Source organism: Sander lucioperca, chromosome 11 (assembly GCF_008315115.2).
Source record: "Sander lucioperca isolate FBNREF2018 chromosome 11, SLUC_FBN_1.2, whole genome shotgun sequence".
NCBI classification, from domain to species: domain Eukaryota; kingdom Metazoa; phylum Chordata; class Actinopteri; order Perciformes; family Percidae; genus Sander; species Sander lucioperca.
In genome coordinates, this window is record NC_050183.1 from 24,996,860 (window position 1) to 25,012,316 (window position 15,457).

Consider the following 15,457-nt stretch of genomic DNA (forward strand, 5'->3'; position numbering starts at 1 on the left):
GTGTGTGTGTGTGTGTGTGTGTGTGTGTGTGTGTGTGTGTGTGTCTTCCCTGGCAACAATCACTACTGTGAAGCAGCCCCCTCTCCAGACTCACATGCCGTCAGCCTCCTACCCAGGTCACATGAGCAGGGCCCCCAGTCAACCTGACCCGCTAAGATCCTTCCTCGCATGGGGCCCCGTTAGAAGCCCACACCTTGGCATGTCATGTCATGTCACCTCCCCCAGTCATTACAGAGATGCTCAGATTGCTCACTCCAAACAGCACTATTGGATAACACTGGAGAGATAAAGTTTATGATAACATCTGCAGATATGCATCCGTCCCTGAACTCTGGCAACACAAATCCAAGAGAGCTTCACTTTACACAAGCCAGCTGGCATATCATACATAACATGCTGTATTAACGTAGAATATTAAAGCAGCTATATAATCAATACCACACTGTTTCTTGTAATATAACATGGCTGATGTTCCACAATAAAGGGTGAACTTTTTAGGACTAAATGCATGGATCCTTATGGAAGTAGGGACAATTGTAAGGCATGTATGGATGGATGTATGTATTTTTGCACAAGTAGCCTGTACAAAATGGTAATTTGTAATTTGCACAGCTCTTTGAGTATCCTAGATGTTCAATGTACATTTGTCTTTTAACTGTTTTAACCCTGTGTTTGTTATGTGTCTCTGTTGTAACCCTTGCAGCAATTTCTCTCTGTGTCCAAAATGAATTTCTCCTTAGGGAGACTAATAAAGATACTTTGACTTTGACTTTGACTTTGAACTAATTCTGTAAGTCCTTAGTCAATAAGACATTTTGTGAGCAGCACTGGGCTTGAAATCTTTAAACCTTTCCTCAATGATATTGTCCAAGTCACTTTCCTATTGATTAAAAAGATACAAATCCAAGATTGTAAATGAAGTGTTCTGATATTTTTCCATCATGAGATTTCTTCTGTGTGAAATGCAGGATTATCCCTGCCTTGGTTGGTTCCATCTGGCAATTCAGACTTCTGTGCTAGGGTTGTTTCTGTCAAGGAACCTTGGAGCGGATCCCGGGTGTCTCTGGGGGCCTCTGTGCTGAGGGCCTCCCAGGCGTAGCAGTAGCAGAGGAAAAGCACCCCACTTATGAGCATCAGGATGGAGGCGAAGATGCCCACTCCAATGGCCGAGCCGACTTGCTGCCTGACAGGAGCTGCGGGGAGGTGGAACTCAGGAGGAAAGCCTATGGTGCTGTTTTTGAGCACAGAGCTCATGTTCCACACCAACGGCACCAATAACAACGTCCCCGTCAGCACATACAGGGTCCCTGCCAGCACAAAGACCAGCCTTACGTTCCTACGATTCTTTATGGAGAAGTAGACCATCCTCACAGCCACTGCAGCGGTGATGTTCCCCACCAGGCCACAGATCAGCGCCAGCACCATCAGCACCTGAGCCACAGAGATCTCTGCAGGAGCAAAGTGGTCCGAGATGCCGATGCTCTGACAGTTCTCTATCCTGGGAAGGACATGACTGTAGAAACACGCCCTCCAGATGCCCACCCAGGCCACGCCCGAGGTGATGACGGACTCATCGGCCACGTACCACAGCCGCCACTCGTTGAGGCCGGTTGTGGTCAGGATGAGAATCCAGGCAATGGCCCCGGCCATCAGGCCCAGGAACTGCCAGTGAGCTGTGTGAGCCAGGTAAATCATCCTGCCCGGTGTGACTGCTAATGGTCAGAGAGATGGATCGCTGAGCCAACACATTGTTAAATTCACACTGTGTGCCTGACATCCATCGCACCTCCTGAAAACACAAATAACCAACTGTGTTAACATGGCTACAACTTGAGTAGTAGAAAGCAACACACACACACACGCACGCACACACGCACGCACGCACGCACACACGCACACACACACACACACACACACACACACACACACACACACACACACACACACACACACACACCACTTGCTTTGTCTCCTTTGTGGTGCAGGGAATTAATTCCCCGGAAGATCCATTTCCAAATAAGAAAGGAAGAAAAATTGGTAACACTTTACTTGAAGTTATCTAAGAGTGACATGACACTGTCATGACACAGTTATGACACATGAACCCTAACCCTAACCCTAACTTGTCATGACAAAAACCAAATGACACTTAATGACAGAAGCGTTATGTCATAAACATTTATGACTTGTTTATAATGTTTAACGTTCATGACAGTGTCATGTCACTCCTATGTTCTAGAAAAATTCCTGCACAAACTCGTCACCTCTGCACCTCATTGGTTTATTTGGTCAGTCGACGTTTCGGCCACAAGGGCCTTTCTCAAGACACGTCCTAGGTCCTTGTGACCGAAATATCGGGTGCAGGAATTTTCTCAATTTCTTTTTTTTGGAAATGAAACTTGTACTTAGTCCATATTAGTAGAGGTCCTGGGTAAGATTTGTATGCACTTCATTTAGCGGAGAATATCTCAACTGTTATAGACTAATATGACCCCATTGAACAACGTGGGATGTGTGCCAAAGTCTCTACCCGGGACGAAAGTCCTGAAAATGACCACAACAGGTGACGCTGTTATCACACTACAGGTGAATGGGACTTTTTTCCCTTTATAGATATCCTCATGCATTTCTACCAGTTTAATCTTCATATTAAGAGAAATACTTTTTGTATTGCACTTTGTCTAAAAAATAAAATAAAATATGCAAATTAGGCAATATCTCATCAAACTCTTGAAGCTACAGATTTTCTGAGGTGATCACAATGTTCACAATGACCATGATTATAAGGTCATTGAAGAGCGTAAGCATTCTGATTTGATATAAAGAAAATGGCTAAAAAACAGTCAACCTATTACATACAACTAGCAACATACAGGAATTGCCAGTTATTTGATTAACCTAAACTTTAAAGGAACACGCCGACTTATTGAGACTTAGCTTATTCCCCATATCCCCCAGAGTTAGATGAGTCCATACATACCCTTCTCATCTCTGTGCGCATTGTAACTCTTTCTGACGGCTCCACCGGTAGCTTAGCCTAGCACAGATCCTGGAGGTGTCCGGCTCCATCTAGCCTACTGCTCCCAATAAGTGACAAAATAACTCCAACATGTTCCTATTTCCATGTTGTGATTTGTATAGTCACAGCGTGTACAAATAACAAGGTCACATGAGACACAGACCATCTTCTAACCTTATATAAACTGGGAACTATATTCTTAGAAAGGCCAAGCCTTTCTACTCTACTACTTTGTGTGCCTATTATACCACATAACAGTCAACTGGAGAAATCTTGGCCTCCAAGAGCTCTGGCTCATCCGAAACGCAGGAGTGAAAAGATCAATATTACCACTTCATGTCTGCATAGTGCTGGGAGACGAGCTCACACAGTGTCTCCCAGCATACATGCGCTGACTGGGTGCGATGCAACCAGCAAAATATCAACCAAACTTGCAGCTCTGAACACTGTCCGCAAACCAGACAACTCTTCTCTGATTCTCAATTTCAACTGTCCACAGCTAACAGAGAGTGCAATACAAATGGTGGAAACATTCTTGGTCAAATGTCTCAAACCATCAACGGACATGGTGATATTTGACGACCTGCGCATTGCTGCGTTCGATAGTAATGCCCTTAAGATGGACTTTGAGAGGGCCGCTTGCACCTCAACTAATGCAAGAAAACATATACAAAGAGCCTATTATCAACAACAACTTTGGGTCCAAGAACCATTTACAGATGCCACCTCGATCTTAAAGTGCCCATATTATGAAAAAAACACTTTTTCTGGGATTTGGGGTGTTCTTTTGTGTCTCTGGTGCTTCCACACACATACAAACTTTGAAAAAAATCCATCCATGCTGTTTTGAGTGAGATACGGTTTCTGAATGTGTCCTGCCTTCAGTATCCGGGTGAGCTGTTCAAAATCTGCACGGCTTGTGATGTCACAAGCTGGCTAACCGCAACCATTAGCTCGTAGCGTTAGCGTTAGTATGCTACCTCGTTCTCAATAGCAAAGCACTGCTACAACACACACAAGTTCACCATAATCTACAAAAAAACTACTTCCATGTGCGCCCTCATTTAGAAGTCTCCCAGCTAATCCTGCCTTGTAACTGACTGAAGTTGTAGAAAGAGCCTTTCTTTTACTGTCTATGGAGCTAGCTAGCTGACATGATCTACATCTGAGCTACTGAGCATGTGCGAGTGCAATCAAAGATAGTACAGAAGAAGAAGAAGAAAAGAGGTCTCACTCTGTAGCTAAAACAGAGACCAGCTGAAAAGAGGATCTGCAGCAGTGAGAGAGAGCGGTGCAGTACAACAACAATATGGTGTTTTTTGAAAATGAAACCATGTAAACCTATTCTGGTACAACCTTAAAATACAATTATGAACCTGAAAATGAGCATAATATGGCCGCTTTAAATGCACATGCTTATGGTTTTGTAAGAAAGGGCAGTTTATTAGTCCCTGAGATTGTCAATCTCAAAACCTGAAGGTTTGCCAGATCCCTGCTCGTGTGACAAGTGTGCACACAAAAATGGGTGTCCCTGTCGGGTAGCTGGTATCCGTTGTTGCAAGTACTGCAAATGCAAGGGAGGCAATAGTTGTAAAAATCCTATCACTGAATGAGCTCTCATCATCATCCCCATACCTGGACTCTGTTGTGAAAGTTTGACCTTGCAACACAGGGAATAAACCTGTTGTTTTGTATTTTTCACTTTAAGTTAACATTCCAATGATAGCAAGGTTGGATATAAAATGTCTGTATATTAATCAAATGCTTGTTTTCTTTCTTTTAAAAAAGTCCCTTGTTTGTATACAATTGTATTTATAATTTTTCCATTCAATACAGCACAAAACAGGACATCCCCACACACACACACACACACACACACAACCACACACAACATCCACACTGGACATCTACAGAAACACAATTATAAATATCAAACCAGAATTATTACACTTAGCCTACACTACATGCTCATTGTAAACATTGTGATCACCTCAGAAAATCTGTAGCTTCAAGAGTTTATATGTACGCATATTTAATGAGATATTGCCTAATTTGCATATTTTATTTAATTTTTAAGACAAAGTGCAATACAAAAAGTATTTCTCTTAACATGAAGATTAAACTGGTAGAAATGCATGAGGATATCTATAAAGGGAAAAAAGTTCCATTCACCTGTAGTGTGATAACAGTGTCACCTGTTCGTCCCGGGTAGAGACTTTGGCACACATCCCACGTTGTTCAATGGGGTCATATTAGTCTATAACAGTTGAGATATTCTCCGCTAAATGAAGTGCATACAAATCTTACCCAGGACCTAGACTATATATTATATTAATATTTTGGCAGTATTTTTACATTTAATTTGGTATTTGTAAACACATCCTGTTTAAAACCCACTGTATAAAGTATGATAGGAGGATAGCTGAATATTTCAACATGTCCGTCTGTAATTTTATTTGTAGTATCAAATCTTAACAAGAGTTATCTCGAGACACTTTACAGATGGAGTAGGTCTAGACCACACTCTATCATTTAAAGAGACCCAACAATTCCAGTAATTCCTAGTAATACACCTCAGAAGGAACCTTTAAAGGGTCAGTTCACCCAAATGACCTAGTGGAATCTAGCCATAGATCATTTATCTGCTAAGCTTTTGAGATAACCACCTCAGACATTTCGTCTCCAGCCTTATACAGTAACGGTCAAGATGAAAGAAGACAATTCTTTCCACTGCAGGACCTCACTGTTGTCAGTGGAACTACTTTCTCTTTAAGAAATGGTAGCAGGTAGAGAAAGTGAGTAAATGAAATGCAGATATTGTCTGGAAATGTGAGGTATAAACATTAGGCTGGCTTAACCTGGGGACCCCTAGGGAAAAAAATGATTGCTGGGCCCCCATTGACCTCCACACAAAGGCCCCAAAACGTACCAGTGCTCCTCTGCTGGAATACATAAACTAACGCTTTGGTGTCAATTAGTTTGAAGCAAATTAATTAAACACAGCTTTATTTGTTAAATTGCACAATGTGAGCACATTGTAAACTTAAAACAAGGTTTTAAACTCCATTTCGAAACAGGGCCACAAGTTGAGGTAATGATGCAGAACTTCCTTTAGTTAACATTGAACTATTGCACATCTGGAACATTTGCATCTTATCAAATAACCAAACCCTGTTGGCACAGTGGACCTGAGGCCTTCTGGGAGTTTTGGGCGCTGAAGAAGTCACCTGCTTTGCCCGGTTGCTAATTATCAGTATATTATATTAACTTATAGAGACGTAAATATTTCAAAGTGCAATACAACAAAAAAGATTATTATAAAGTCAGTTTATCATGAGAAGGTGCAATATGTACAGTGGTAGAATCTAAAATTGTGGCATGTGGCATGTTAACACTAAACTACTCAACAGGAAGTAAAGGTGATTAACAAATGTAACCCTCCTGTTGTCCTCGGGTCAAATTTGACCCGTTTTCAAAAAGTTTCTATATCAGAACATTTGGGTTTCTTTGAACCAAATTTTCAAAAGAAATAACGTGGATGGTTCCCTACAACGCTCTTCACAAGTTTTATTCAATTTCATAGCATTTTTGTTTTTAATAAAAGAACCTTGAAAAAAAAGTGACAAAAATGTCAAAAGGTGCAAAAAAAAACATTAGGAAAAAGTGACAGAAACCTCGGTGGAAAAGCAACAAGTGTCGAAAAAGACTTTTGACCCAGAAAAACAAAAAGTTGTGTGGTCGACACGAGGGTTAAGTTTACTGTTAAGACCATGTGTACACACACATAGCACAGATCCCACACTGACAGTATGCAGTTAGACTTTTGGTACTGATCTGAATATGCCAGCTCTTATATTCTTTCTCCTAAATGATCAAGGATATAAACAAACCTATGACAGTATATGTAACAAATACAATATATTGAGATAAAAAGCAATTACCTTAGTAAGTTTTAGAATAAACTTCAATACCATCCAAAATGGAAATTGAAATTTTGATCAATTATGTTGAGAGGTAGTAGAATCAAACTCCTCAAGGCAGCAGTCAAAGTGTGGAGAAAGCCTGTAGGTACAGTCTGTGAAAGCATTACTGGAGTTAATGATTGTCCATTTAAATCTTTCGTGTTATGCAGTGAAATAAAAGGTCTTTGTCCTGTCACTCACCTTGACGCGTCTTAAATTTCGATATGATGTTCTAAATATAAATTATCACAGGAGAATGAACCGGACGGATAGTCTACATGTTGCTTTGGTTATGTGAGAGAGAAGCTGTTAACACGTGACTGTTAAAGATACTCCAAAGTCTTAACCTTTCACATTATCAGTAGAGAGGTGGGTGTGGTGGAGTTAATGAATGACAGTGAAGAATGAGCTGATCACTGGACAATTAAACACCAGACTGAGATTTCAGCAGACTCTTTATTTGATATAAAGGAGCACAGCTGGTAAAGTGTTAAGAGTCAGGCTGTAGCAGTGCATGAAGCGTGTGAAACCGTAACATACTCAAATGTGCAGAACAAACATCGTCCAATAGGATTTACCTTTGGGAGACCGATTCAATCCTTCAAGCTGGTCAAAATGCTTTGGAATGATTTAGTTCCATATTTGGTTGCAAAATGATCAACCTGAACAATTTGTTTTTTTAGTGTTGAAATTTTATCTAGAAAAAGTAACAACTGTGGTATGCATTCAACATCTGCACCGTGAATAACGAAACACAGTGAAGTAATAAGACAAAATACAGAAACACTTGGTCAACTTATACGTGGCAATATCATAATCTAAACAAGTCCTTTCTTTTCTGGCTGTCAATAAAACGGAGCAGTAACATGCAGAAGTGGATGAAAAGAGCCAACAGTGCTCGCAGTGACATGGGTGACTCCCCCCCCCTCGAGGCACTTCCAATGTGGATTTCACTCGAGTTAAAAGTCTGGATGTGAAGTGCTACTGTTCTTCGGTTGGTGAAGTCTCTCTCAACATTCTTAGAGCTTCTGTTCAAAAGAGTCTCTCTCTCTCTCTCTCTCTCTCTCTCTCTCTCTCTCTCTCTCTCTCTCTCTCTCTCTCTCTCTCTCTCTCTCTCTCTCTCTCTCTCTCTCTCTCTCTCTCTCTCTCTCTCTCTCTCTCTCTCTCTCTCTCTCTCTCTCTCTCTCTCTCTCTCTCTCTCTCTCTCTCTCTCTCTCTCTCTCTCTCCAGAAGAAAAGGTTCTCCAGTGAGAAAAAAGCCAGGGCACAAAAATCTTAGTAAAAGGCCACTAGTTTCAAAACCTGTGTTTAGTGAAATATTGGGCCAGATTTGATGGGTTGAGTGAAAAGGGTTTCGGGGTGTGAAATTATTTAAGCATGATAAATACTCCTAGTTGCTCAGCGTGTAACACACATCAGGTAGCATGGCTGCTCAAATCAGCTGAAGATAAAATACTGCCCCTCCTGTGCAGATTCAAAAGGCTACAATAAATTACTAAAAAAAAAAACCATGAAAATAAAAACAAAGCAAGAAAATGTCATGAAAGACATTAGAAACAGTGGTTGGTTGAAGCATCTTTCACAAAGGGAGTGACTTGTGGATGCTGTCAGTCCGAGTGGTGTTATAGCAGTTGAGTTGAGAAAGATGTGACGTAGGGAGGCCGTTTGTCTCTGCAGATTCCTCATCTCTGTCTCCCTCTGTTGGACACGGGGCTCAACTGCAACTTGGAGCAACAAATCTTTCTCATGACAGTTTGGGCTAAGTGTCCAGCTTCTTCACAAGGTCAGCCTCTGCTCTATCGGCAGACTGTCCGTCAGACACTTGAGCTGCTCCTCGCCCAGTTTGATTTTATCCTCCAGCTTGCGCTGCTCGATGATGAGCGCAGACTTCATCTTGACAAAGTGCTCGTAGTCTGTGAGGCTGTCCTCAGGCAGGTGGTGGGCCAGGATGTCATAAACCAGGCGTTCCCGACGGTCCAGGTTCTCCTTTAGCTCCTTGGCATCCTCATGCTGTCGTATCAACAGCTTCCTCTTCTCCATCAACGTACGCTGTAGATGAAGGAAACATATTAAGTAGTTGAGAAGATACAAAAACTTTTCTCTTTTGGTGTGAGGAACCAAACAAATTTTTTTCAATTCATTTTTTTTCCCTAGGATTTATATTTTTATAGATGGCGACTAAATGGTATCCGTTTTCTGACCGGAAGCAGAAAATCCATGTTCTGTACTTCTTTACAAATGAAATAAACGTCAGACTGACTGGCTGACATGTGATGTGCATTCATTTTAGAAAATAATTAGTTTCTAGAAATGTCTCATGATATATTGTCTCTAGAAGTGTATTATTCAACTGTTGTTTTTGTTAAAGAAGGAAAAGAAAATCACAATACTCAATACTGCCGAATCACAATACTTCTAGAATCGCAATAAATTAAAATTGCAATAAAAAAAACAAATCAGCACCAATGGTGAAAGTATCGAATTGGTACCAAAGCATCTGGTCCCTGCCCTAGTTTCCATTTCCTCACCCTCTCCCCAGCAGTAGCGTCCTCCTCCAGACTGTTGAGGGCGTTCTCCACTCGGGCCAGGCGGCCCGACAGGGACAGCAGCAGGCTCACCACCTTGTCCAGGTCCCCGACAAACATCCGGAACTTGTCCAGCTCGTTGGGTTTGCAGACCTGCTGGACTCGGGCCTCCACCTCTTCTCCCAGAGCGTTGTTGTCCAGGACGTCCTCCTGAAGACTCTCCCGGGCCTCGCGCAACACCTGGAGCTTCTTGCTCAGGCTGTCGATCAGCTCTTGCTGCAGATGGGCATGAACACAATATATCAAACCAGAGTTTAGGCCTTCTATCTCATCTATCTTACTTCAAAATTTCCTCCATGGTTCATTTTGTTATGCTACACTTCCTGAGCATGCTTATGCCCATAAAGTCCACTTCTGTCATCATATAAACACTAGAAATCAGTGTTTCCCCTATAACTGTACCAGCCGCGCACTCCAACTAGAACACCCGCTAGGACAGACTTTTTTTTAATGCCAAAAATAACACCAAATATCAATTGTGTAACAGGAGTAACAGGTGAACCAGCTTTAAAAGTCATATAAGACATGTGCATAACTGATATACTATGAATATTTCAAAAAGACTTTAAAGTGTTAAGTTGAGAACAGAATTTGGTGCAGTTGTAGAAGAAGAGAGCGGAAGTTAAGCAAAGCAGGCTGCCTGGCAACACAAGTAAACCCATTCATTATAATCCCAGATGTACCGCGAAACATTACATTTCTCTACTCTAATCATTAATGTGACGGTCATTTGTCTCCAAATCTAAATGACTGTCTGCCTCTAAAACTGTTAAGAACACTCTTTCCAGGAAGCCGTTTATTTAGCTTTGACAAAACGATCTCTCATGTCTTTCCACACTTTCCCCCAAAATGTTTCTTCTTTTCCCAGTATGGTGTCTCTCTCTGACCACATGTTTAAGGCTGTTTAAATCTACATGAAGACTCATACAGATGTTTGTAGAGGCGAACCTGCCAGCGTGCACAGTGGGCGTGTAGTTTAAAAAATTCGGAGGTGCACAACCACGCGCCGTGACAGCTTGCACAGCCTTTGCGCTGGAAACGACGTCATTTTATGGCTCACACACCTCGCGCTGGGAACACTGCGGCTAAAATCAACTAAGCTTAAAGCAGTCAACCTAGGGGAAACACCAGTGGTGATTTTAGACCCTTTTTAGGGGGGCTCAAGCCCTAAATTTCATCTCAGCCCTCCTAAAAATTACAATAAAAAACAAATATTTTTTTTTAAAATCAATTTTGGTGCTTCAAGTGAGAGTTTGTGAACTTGTCTGTTAGTGACAGAGGACGAACCATTACATGTTCAAAGAAACAGGTTTAATATCCTGTGTTGCTGTCGCCGATGCTACGCACCTGGAACCCAGCCAAGGAAAGTTGTATTTTTTATTTATTGATTGTTTACACCTCATTATCATTTCATTTGATTCTGGTAGTCCATAAAGAGACTTTTGTAGTTTTTTCACATGTTCAATATTTTGCATTTATCCTCTGTTATAATAATAAATACATATATTCATTGTTATTCAGTGAAATTACTGATTTAGCGGGGGGGGTAAACACTTTTGCAAGGCACTGTATCCGTGTCACATTCTCATTAGGGGCTGAGCCCCCCCTAAAGTTCTGATCCTAGAACCGCCCCTGGGAAACACTGCTGGATATGAATGGGTTGAGTGAGAGTGTGGTACCTTCTTGTTGGCCAGATCAATGTCCAGTTCGTCTTCAGAGTCTTCCTCCTCCTGCTCCTGCATGTCCTTCATCTTAATAAGGAGCTCAGCTTTGGGAGCAGATGTGCTGTAATATGTCGAGCTGGTCACCATGGTGACAGCTGCTGCCATGCTGTCCTCCTTTTCCCTGAAATACAAGTAACAAATAATGTTTCTCACATTACTAAACCAAATAAGAACACACAGGGTAAACTTTTAAAAGCCTCATGCAAGAACCACTCGTACGTTTCTTCTTTAGTGACACATACGATTTTCTCCTACTGAAGAGTTTTCTCTTAGCTAAAGAACACAGTGGTTCCCAAACTTTTTTGTCTGAAAACAGTTACATAGGTACCCTCTCCTTTACAGACATGCCCACTTTTGCTAATTCCATGCAGTTTTCTCATGCAGCATAAATGTGTTAATTTATTGAATTCTAAAATGGTGTATTTGAATATTTCTGCATACTAGGGTCCCTAAACTGTCTTGGAATTGCATACATTGGTTAGGACTGGAAAGCTAAGACTCTTACGGATTCAATGTGCCCAATTGTATTTATGTGTGATGATTTTAGTCCCTATAGCAGCCATTTCATTGGAGTGAATCCATTTTTTTTAAAACTTGACCTAACTGTATATAATGCGTTGTCGCCTTGAGGATAATCCCAGTCTGATTAAACTTTGCAACCACAAACTACAGACCTACAGCAGGGCATTTAGAGGATCTATGGCCTTCCTAAGTGTATTGACATTAAGGGGTTTTCTTAGCAGTTTCCAAAACAGAAGTGCTTGCCATCCAATCGCCAAAAAATGCAATTAGAAAGGGAGAATCTCAGAAATCTCCAATCAAAATCTCTTGGTATCTTTTTGATACTAAATCACAGAATGGATTTTTTATATGGTGTTCCTCAAGATCTTGGTGTCTTATTTGGAGGGATTTCTGACCATTTTTATCAATTCTCCAGTGGTCAAAAATGGTTAAATTGTGCACCAAATCTGTGTAACAAATGGTATAAATCCTGCAACAACTTATGAGATATAACTGAGCCTGAGAATGGCCATCATAAGAGTAAACAGAAAAAAAGTTATGAATTAGTTTCACCTCATACACACACAGATGAGCTAATGATTTTCCAGGAGTGATTGTACATGTCAGGGCCGTACATATCAAACAAACTGTATATGTTGAGAGTAAAACGCTACAGGTCAAATAAACCCATTAAGCACAAGTCGATCACAGATATAAACGGTATGAAAGCTAAAGTGCGAAGCTGACCTGTCCTCAGCAGGCCGGCTGGCTGGATGTTTCAGGGGCATCTTCCTGCGCTGGTGAGCTCCTTCCAACAGCTGCTCCCCCTGAGGGAAGATACCCTCCATCAGGTCCATGGTGGTCTTCATCTTGCTCTGGTCCAGAATATCAGCTAGTGATTTATCCTTGCCCATGATGTCCCTGGCCAGCTCCTCTCTCTTCTGATCCTCCGACAGCCCCGTGGTTACTGTCGCCCCGTTGCTGCAGGGCTCGTCTGTGGGCTGTGGTGGCTGCTGACTCTTAGAGTTGATGTGGTCTCCAACAGTGGTCATGTACGCGTCTCTCTGAGGCTCTGGGTCTGTCTGAGCGGCCGGAGTGCTGTCGGGCTCCCTCTGCCGAGTGAATGCACAGAAGACTGAGTCCTGCCCTGCAGCTCCCAGACTGCCGAGCAGGGTTACACCAGGACCCTCAGCTTCAACAGCAGGGGGGTCACTGTGCTGCAAATATGGACACTTCTCCTTCTCTGTGACTTCCTCTGAGTGGATTATCCTGATGGGCACTTTCTTCACTGCAGAATGTTGGTTTTCTATCACGTGCTCCATACTGAAATATCAGAAAAAGAGAGAGAAAGAGAGAGAGAGAGAGAGAGAGAGAGAGAGAGAGAGAGAGAGAGAGAAACTTTTGAACAGAAGCTCTAAGAATGTTCTTTTTTCTTTCTTTCTTTTTTTAAAGTTTCGCTGCATGATGGCAACTGAGATTTTTTCCATGCCCGACTAGTACGCTGGAATATCCGAGACATCTGGACTCCTCCCACCACTTTGGTTTCTGTAATAATCCTACTGTACAGTCAGAGCTTTACTACACATGATATCAATTAGATCTGAATCAAGAAGATGAACAAACAGCTTCAGAAAAGGGAAATTTAGATGACGTTTTACATTTTTGGGGCATTTAGCTGAACTATGCCTAGACTGCCAGTGGCTTTTATAGAAATGTGGAGAATTCCTTTAATTTACTGCGGCTTGGTAGCACTCGTGTTGATTCTACAAAGGCAGTGACTCTCAATAAGCTTCTTTGTACGTGTAGCATAAAGACACGAGGAGTTACAGCCACTGTGTTCTGACTAAACTGGCTGGTAGTTTAACAGCTGCTATGCACTTTTGAATAAATCTCCCTTCTCATGAAACAAAAAAATAAAGTTTACCTGTTTGAGTCTTCATCCTGTAGAGAGACCGGAGGCTTGTCACTGAGTCTCTGTGGGGAAAACTGTGGAGATGGAGAGCGCGGTCCCTCCATAGTGTCCAGCCCTGAAGGTCTGTAGGAGGAAGCCGGGGGAGAGGAGGCAGGCTGAGGATTGGATGTTGATAGATGATGTCCTGCCCCTTGTCCTTTGTCCACAAGTCCTTTGCCCTGCTCAGAATGTCCCTTTGCAGAGTGGGTGGGGACAAAGGCGGAGTTCGGGTCAGTGGTAGGAGAGCAGTGGGTGAAGATTTCACTCTGGGAACCGGCGAAGGACTCATGGGAGTCGACCTCTGGGCATTTGGGTGGGGGAGGTTTCTCCAGCGCAGAGGGCTTCCTCCTCGGCCCAGACGGTGGCGGCTCTGTGTGGCTTCGCTCCTCAGGCTGAGGGAGGCCAGACTCTGGGAGACTATGGGAGATAGACGTGGGTCTGTGGTTCACGGTGGCAGGAGCAGCTCTGTGTCTGCAGTCAGGGTTGGTTCCTGGGTGCATGGGTGGAGTAGGTGGCGCTGAGTAATGTTCAAACTCCACAGGCTTTTCTCTCGCTTTACAGTCACCCGGCCCTCTGTCAGAGAACCTGAGGAACACAATAGAAAGCTTTTAATTACAAACTGTTCAACAGTCAGGCAGCATGGGCTATCATCTGCAGCTCAATCAAATAATACAGTGTGGCAGAGGCCTGGTTCGTCTCTCCAGCAGCCACTATGATTATGCCAGCATGACAAGACACACGTCTCCCTCTTTTCTGCGAGCCTCCTCCCTGGTAACTGCTCAGCCTGGCAGCCTGAAGAGGAATATTTCAGTTCCCACAAATCAGCATAGAGGAATAAATAATCCTCCAGTGCAAAAAAGCAAGACTGGATCACTTTTTCCTGACCAATTCACATTTACTGTTTTAACTCTTCGTAGGTAAAGTTAGACATGGAAGAGGAACAAGAGTTCAATATTTGGAGACCACAAGAATCATTAGAGGCCTGATGGTGGACTAAATGAGTTGAAGTGATTGTATACTAACATTTGAACCACTATGTGTTACATGCTTTAGCATAATTTAACCATGCAGTACAACATGCTGGAATGCTGTCATTAACTGAGATCCAGACTATGTGGTAAAAGCATGAAACCCGCCACATTCTGTGGGTTCATGCTTGCAGATTACATTCCAATGCGTGCTCCGATACAAATTGAATTAGGTGTACTCAGAGATTAACACGTAAATCACGCAGCTTTGGTTAAAGACTAAACTGTATCGATTCTGCAGTCACTAGATACAGTATGGTGACTTTTGGACAGACAGACACCAAACCTCCCAATTGCAATTCTTACAAGCTGTGACAAGTTACCCAATGAGCAACTGTTGCAGCTTACACCCTCCCTCATGCCTCAGCCTCAGCTCTGCGTAGAGTGTGAGAAAGTTACCTCTCAGAAACATGATGCCAGAAATATTACTGCAGTATCTGGTAGGAGGGATATGTTACCATGATGTAGGTGGGTCAAAGACGAATAAGGATTTAAAATTTGAAAATAAATGAAAGTGTCAAAAAATGCCAACTCAAGCAATTTCTATTTTCATTAGAGTGTTCTATATACATCTCAACAACAGGAATTTAATTTAGAAATGCAATTTCATTTTTTTTGATGAATCATGTGATTTATTCCATGAAAAATGTCCTTCCTGGGTAACGGGAATGGATTTAAAAAATATTTA

At 42.2% G+C, this 15,457-nt stretch overlaps 2 protein-coding genes across 10 annotated transcripts in view; both read right to left on the reverse strand.

Annotated features, from left to right (window-relative positions):
* Positions 1 to 581: 581 nt before the first annotated feature.
* cldn34a (claudin 34a) lies at positions 582 to 8,087 on the reverse strand. Of its 2 annotated transcripts, none has more exons than XM_036007562.1 (2): positions 7,183 to 8,087; positions 582 to 1,789 (listed from the first exon to the last, which is right to left on the reverse strand). In XM_036007562.1, exon 2 carries the CDS (start codon positions 1,693 to 1,695, stop codon positions 940 to 942), a length of 756 nt encoding a protein of 251 aa, XP_035863455.1. In that variant the 5' UTR covers positions 1,696 to 1,789; positions 7,183 to 8,087; the 3' UTR covers positions 582 to 939. The 2 variants fall into 2 exon arrangements, with proteins under 2 accessions (XP_035863455.1, XP_031167872.1); XM_031312012.2 differs by having other exon boundaries at positions 6,961 to 8,087.
* Positions 8,088 to 8,137: 50 nt separating this feature from the next.
* Positions 8,138 to 15,457, reverse strand: part of shroom2a (shroom family member 2a) — a 48,856-nt gene continuing 41,536 nt past the window's right edge. For all 8 annotated transcript variants that reach the window (XM_031312008.2, XM_036007343.1, XM_036007346.1 and 5 more), the window contains 5 exons: positions 13,715 to 14,326; positions 12,538 to 13,113; positions 11,245 to 11,410; positions 9,509 to 9,781; positions 8,138 to 9,029 (listed from right to left, as the gene is read on the reverse strand). In XM_031312008.2, coding sequence (XP_031167868.1) covers positions 8,757 to 9,029; positions 9,509 to 9,781; positions 11,245 to 11,410; positions 12,538 to 13,113; positions 13,715 to 14,326 — 1,900 coding nt within the window. In that variant the 3' untranslated portion in view covers positions 8,138 to 8,756. The remainder of the gene's footprint in view (positions 9,030 to 9,508; positions 9,782 to 11,244; positions 11,411 to 12,537; positions 13,114 to 13,714; positions 14,327 to 15,457) is intronic.

What these genes read in the sequence shown, in the direction of transcription:
- cldn34a (XM_036007562.1), bottom strand. Translation starts at nt 1,695, where the DNA reads ATGATTTACCTGGCTCACACAGCTCACTGGCAGTTCCTGGGCCTGATG.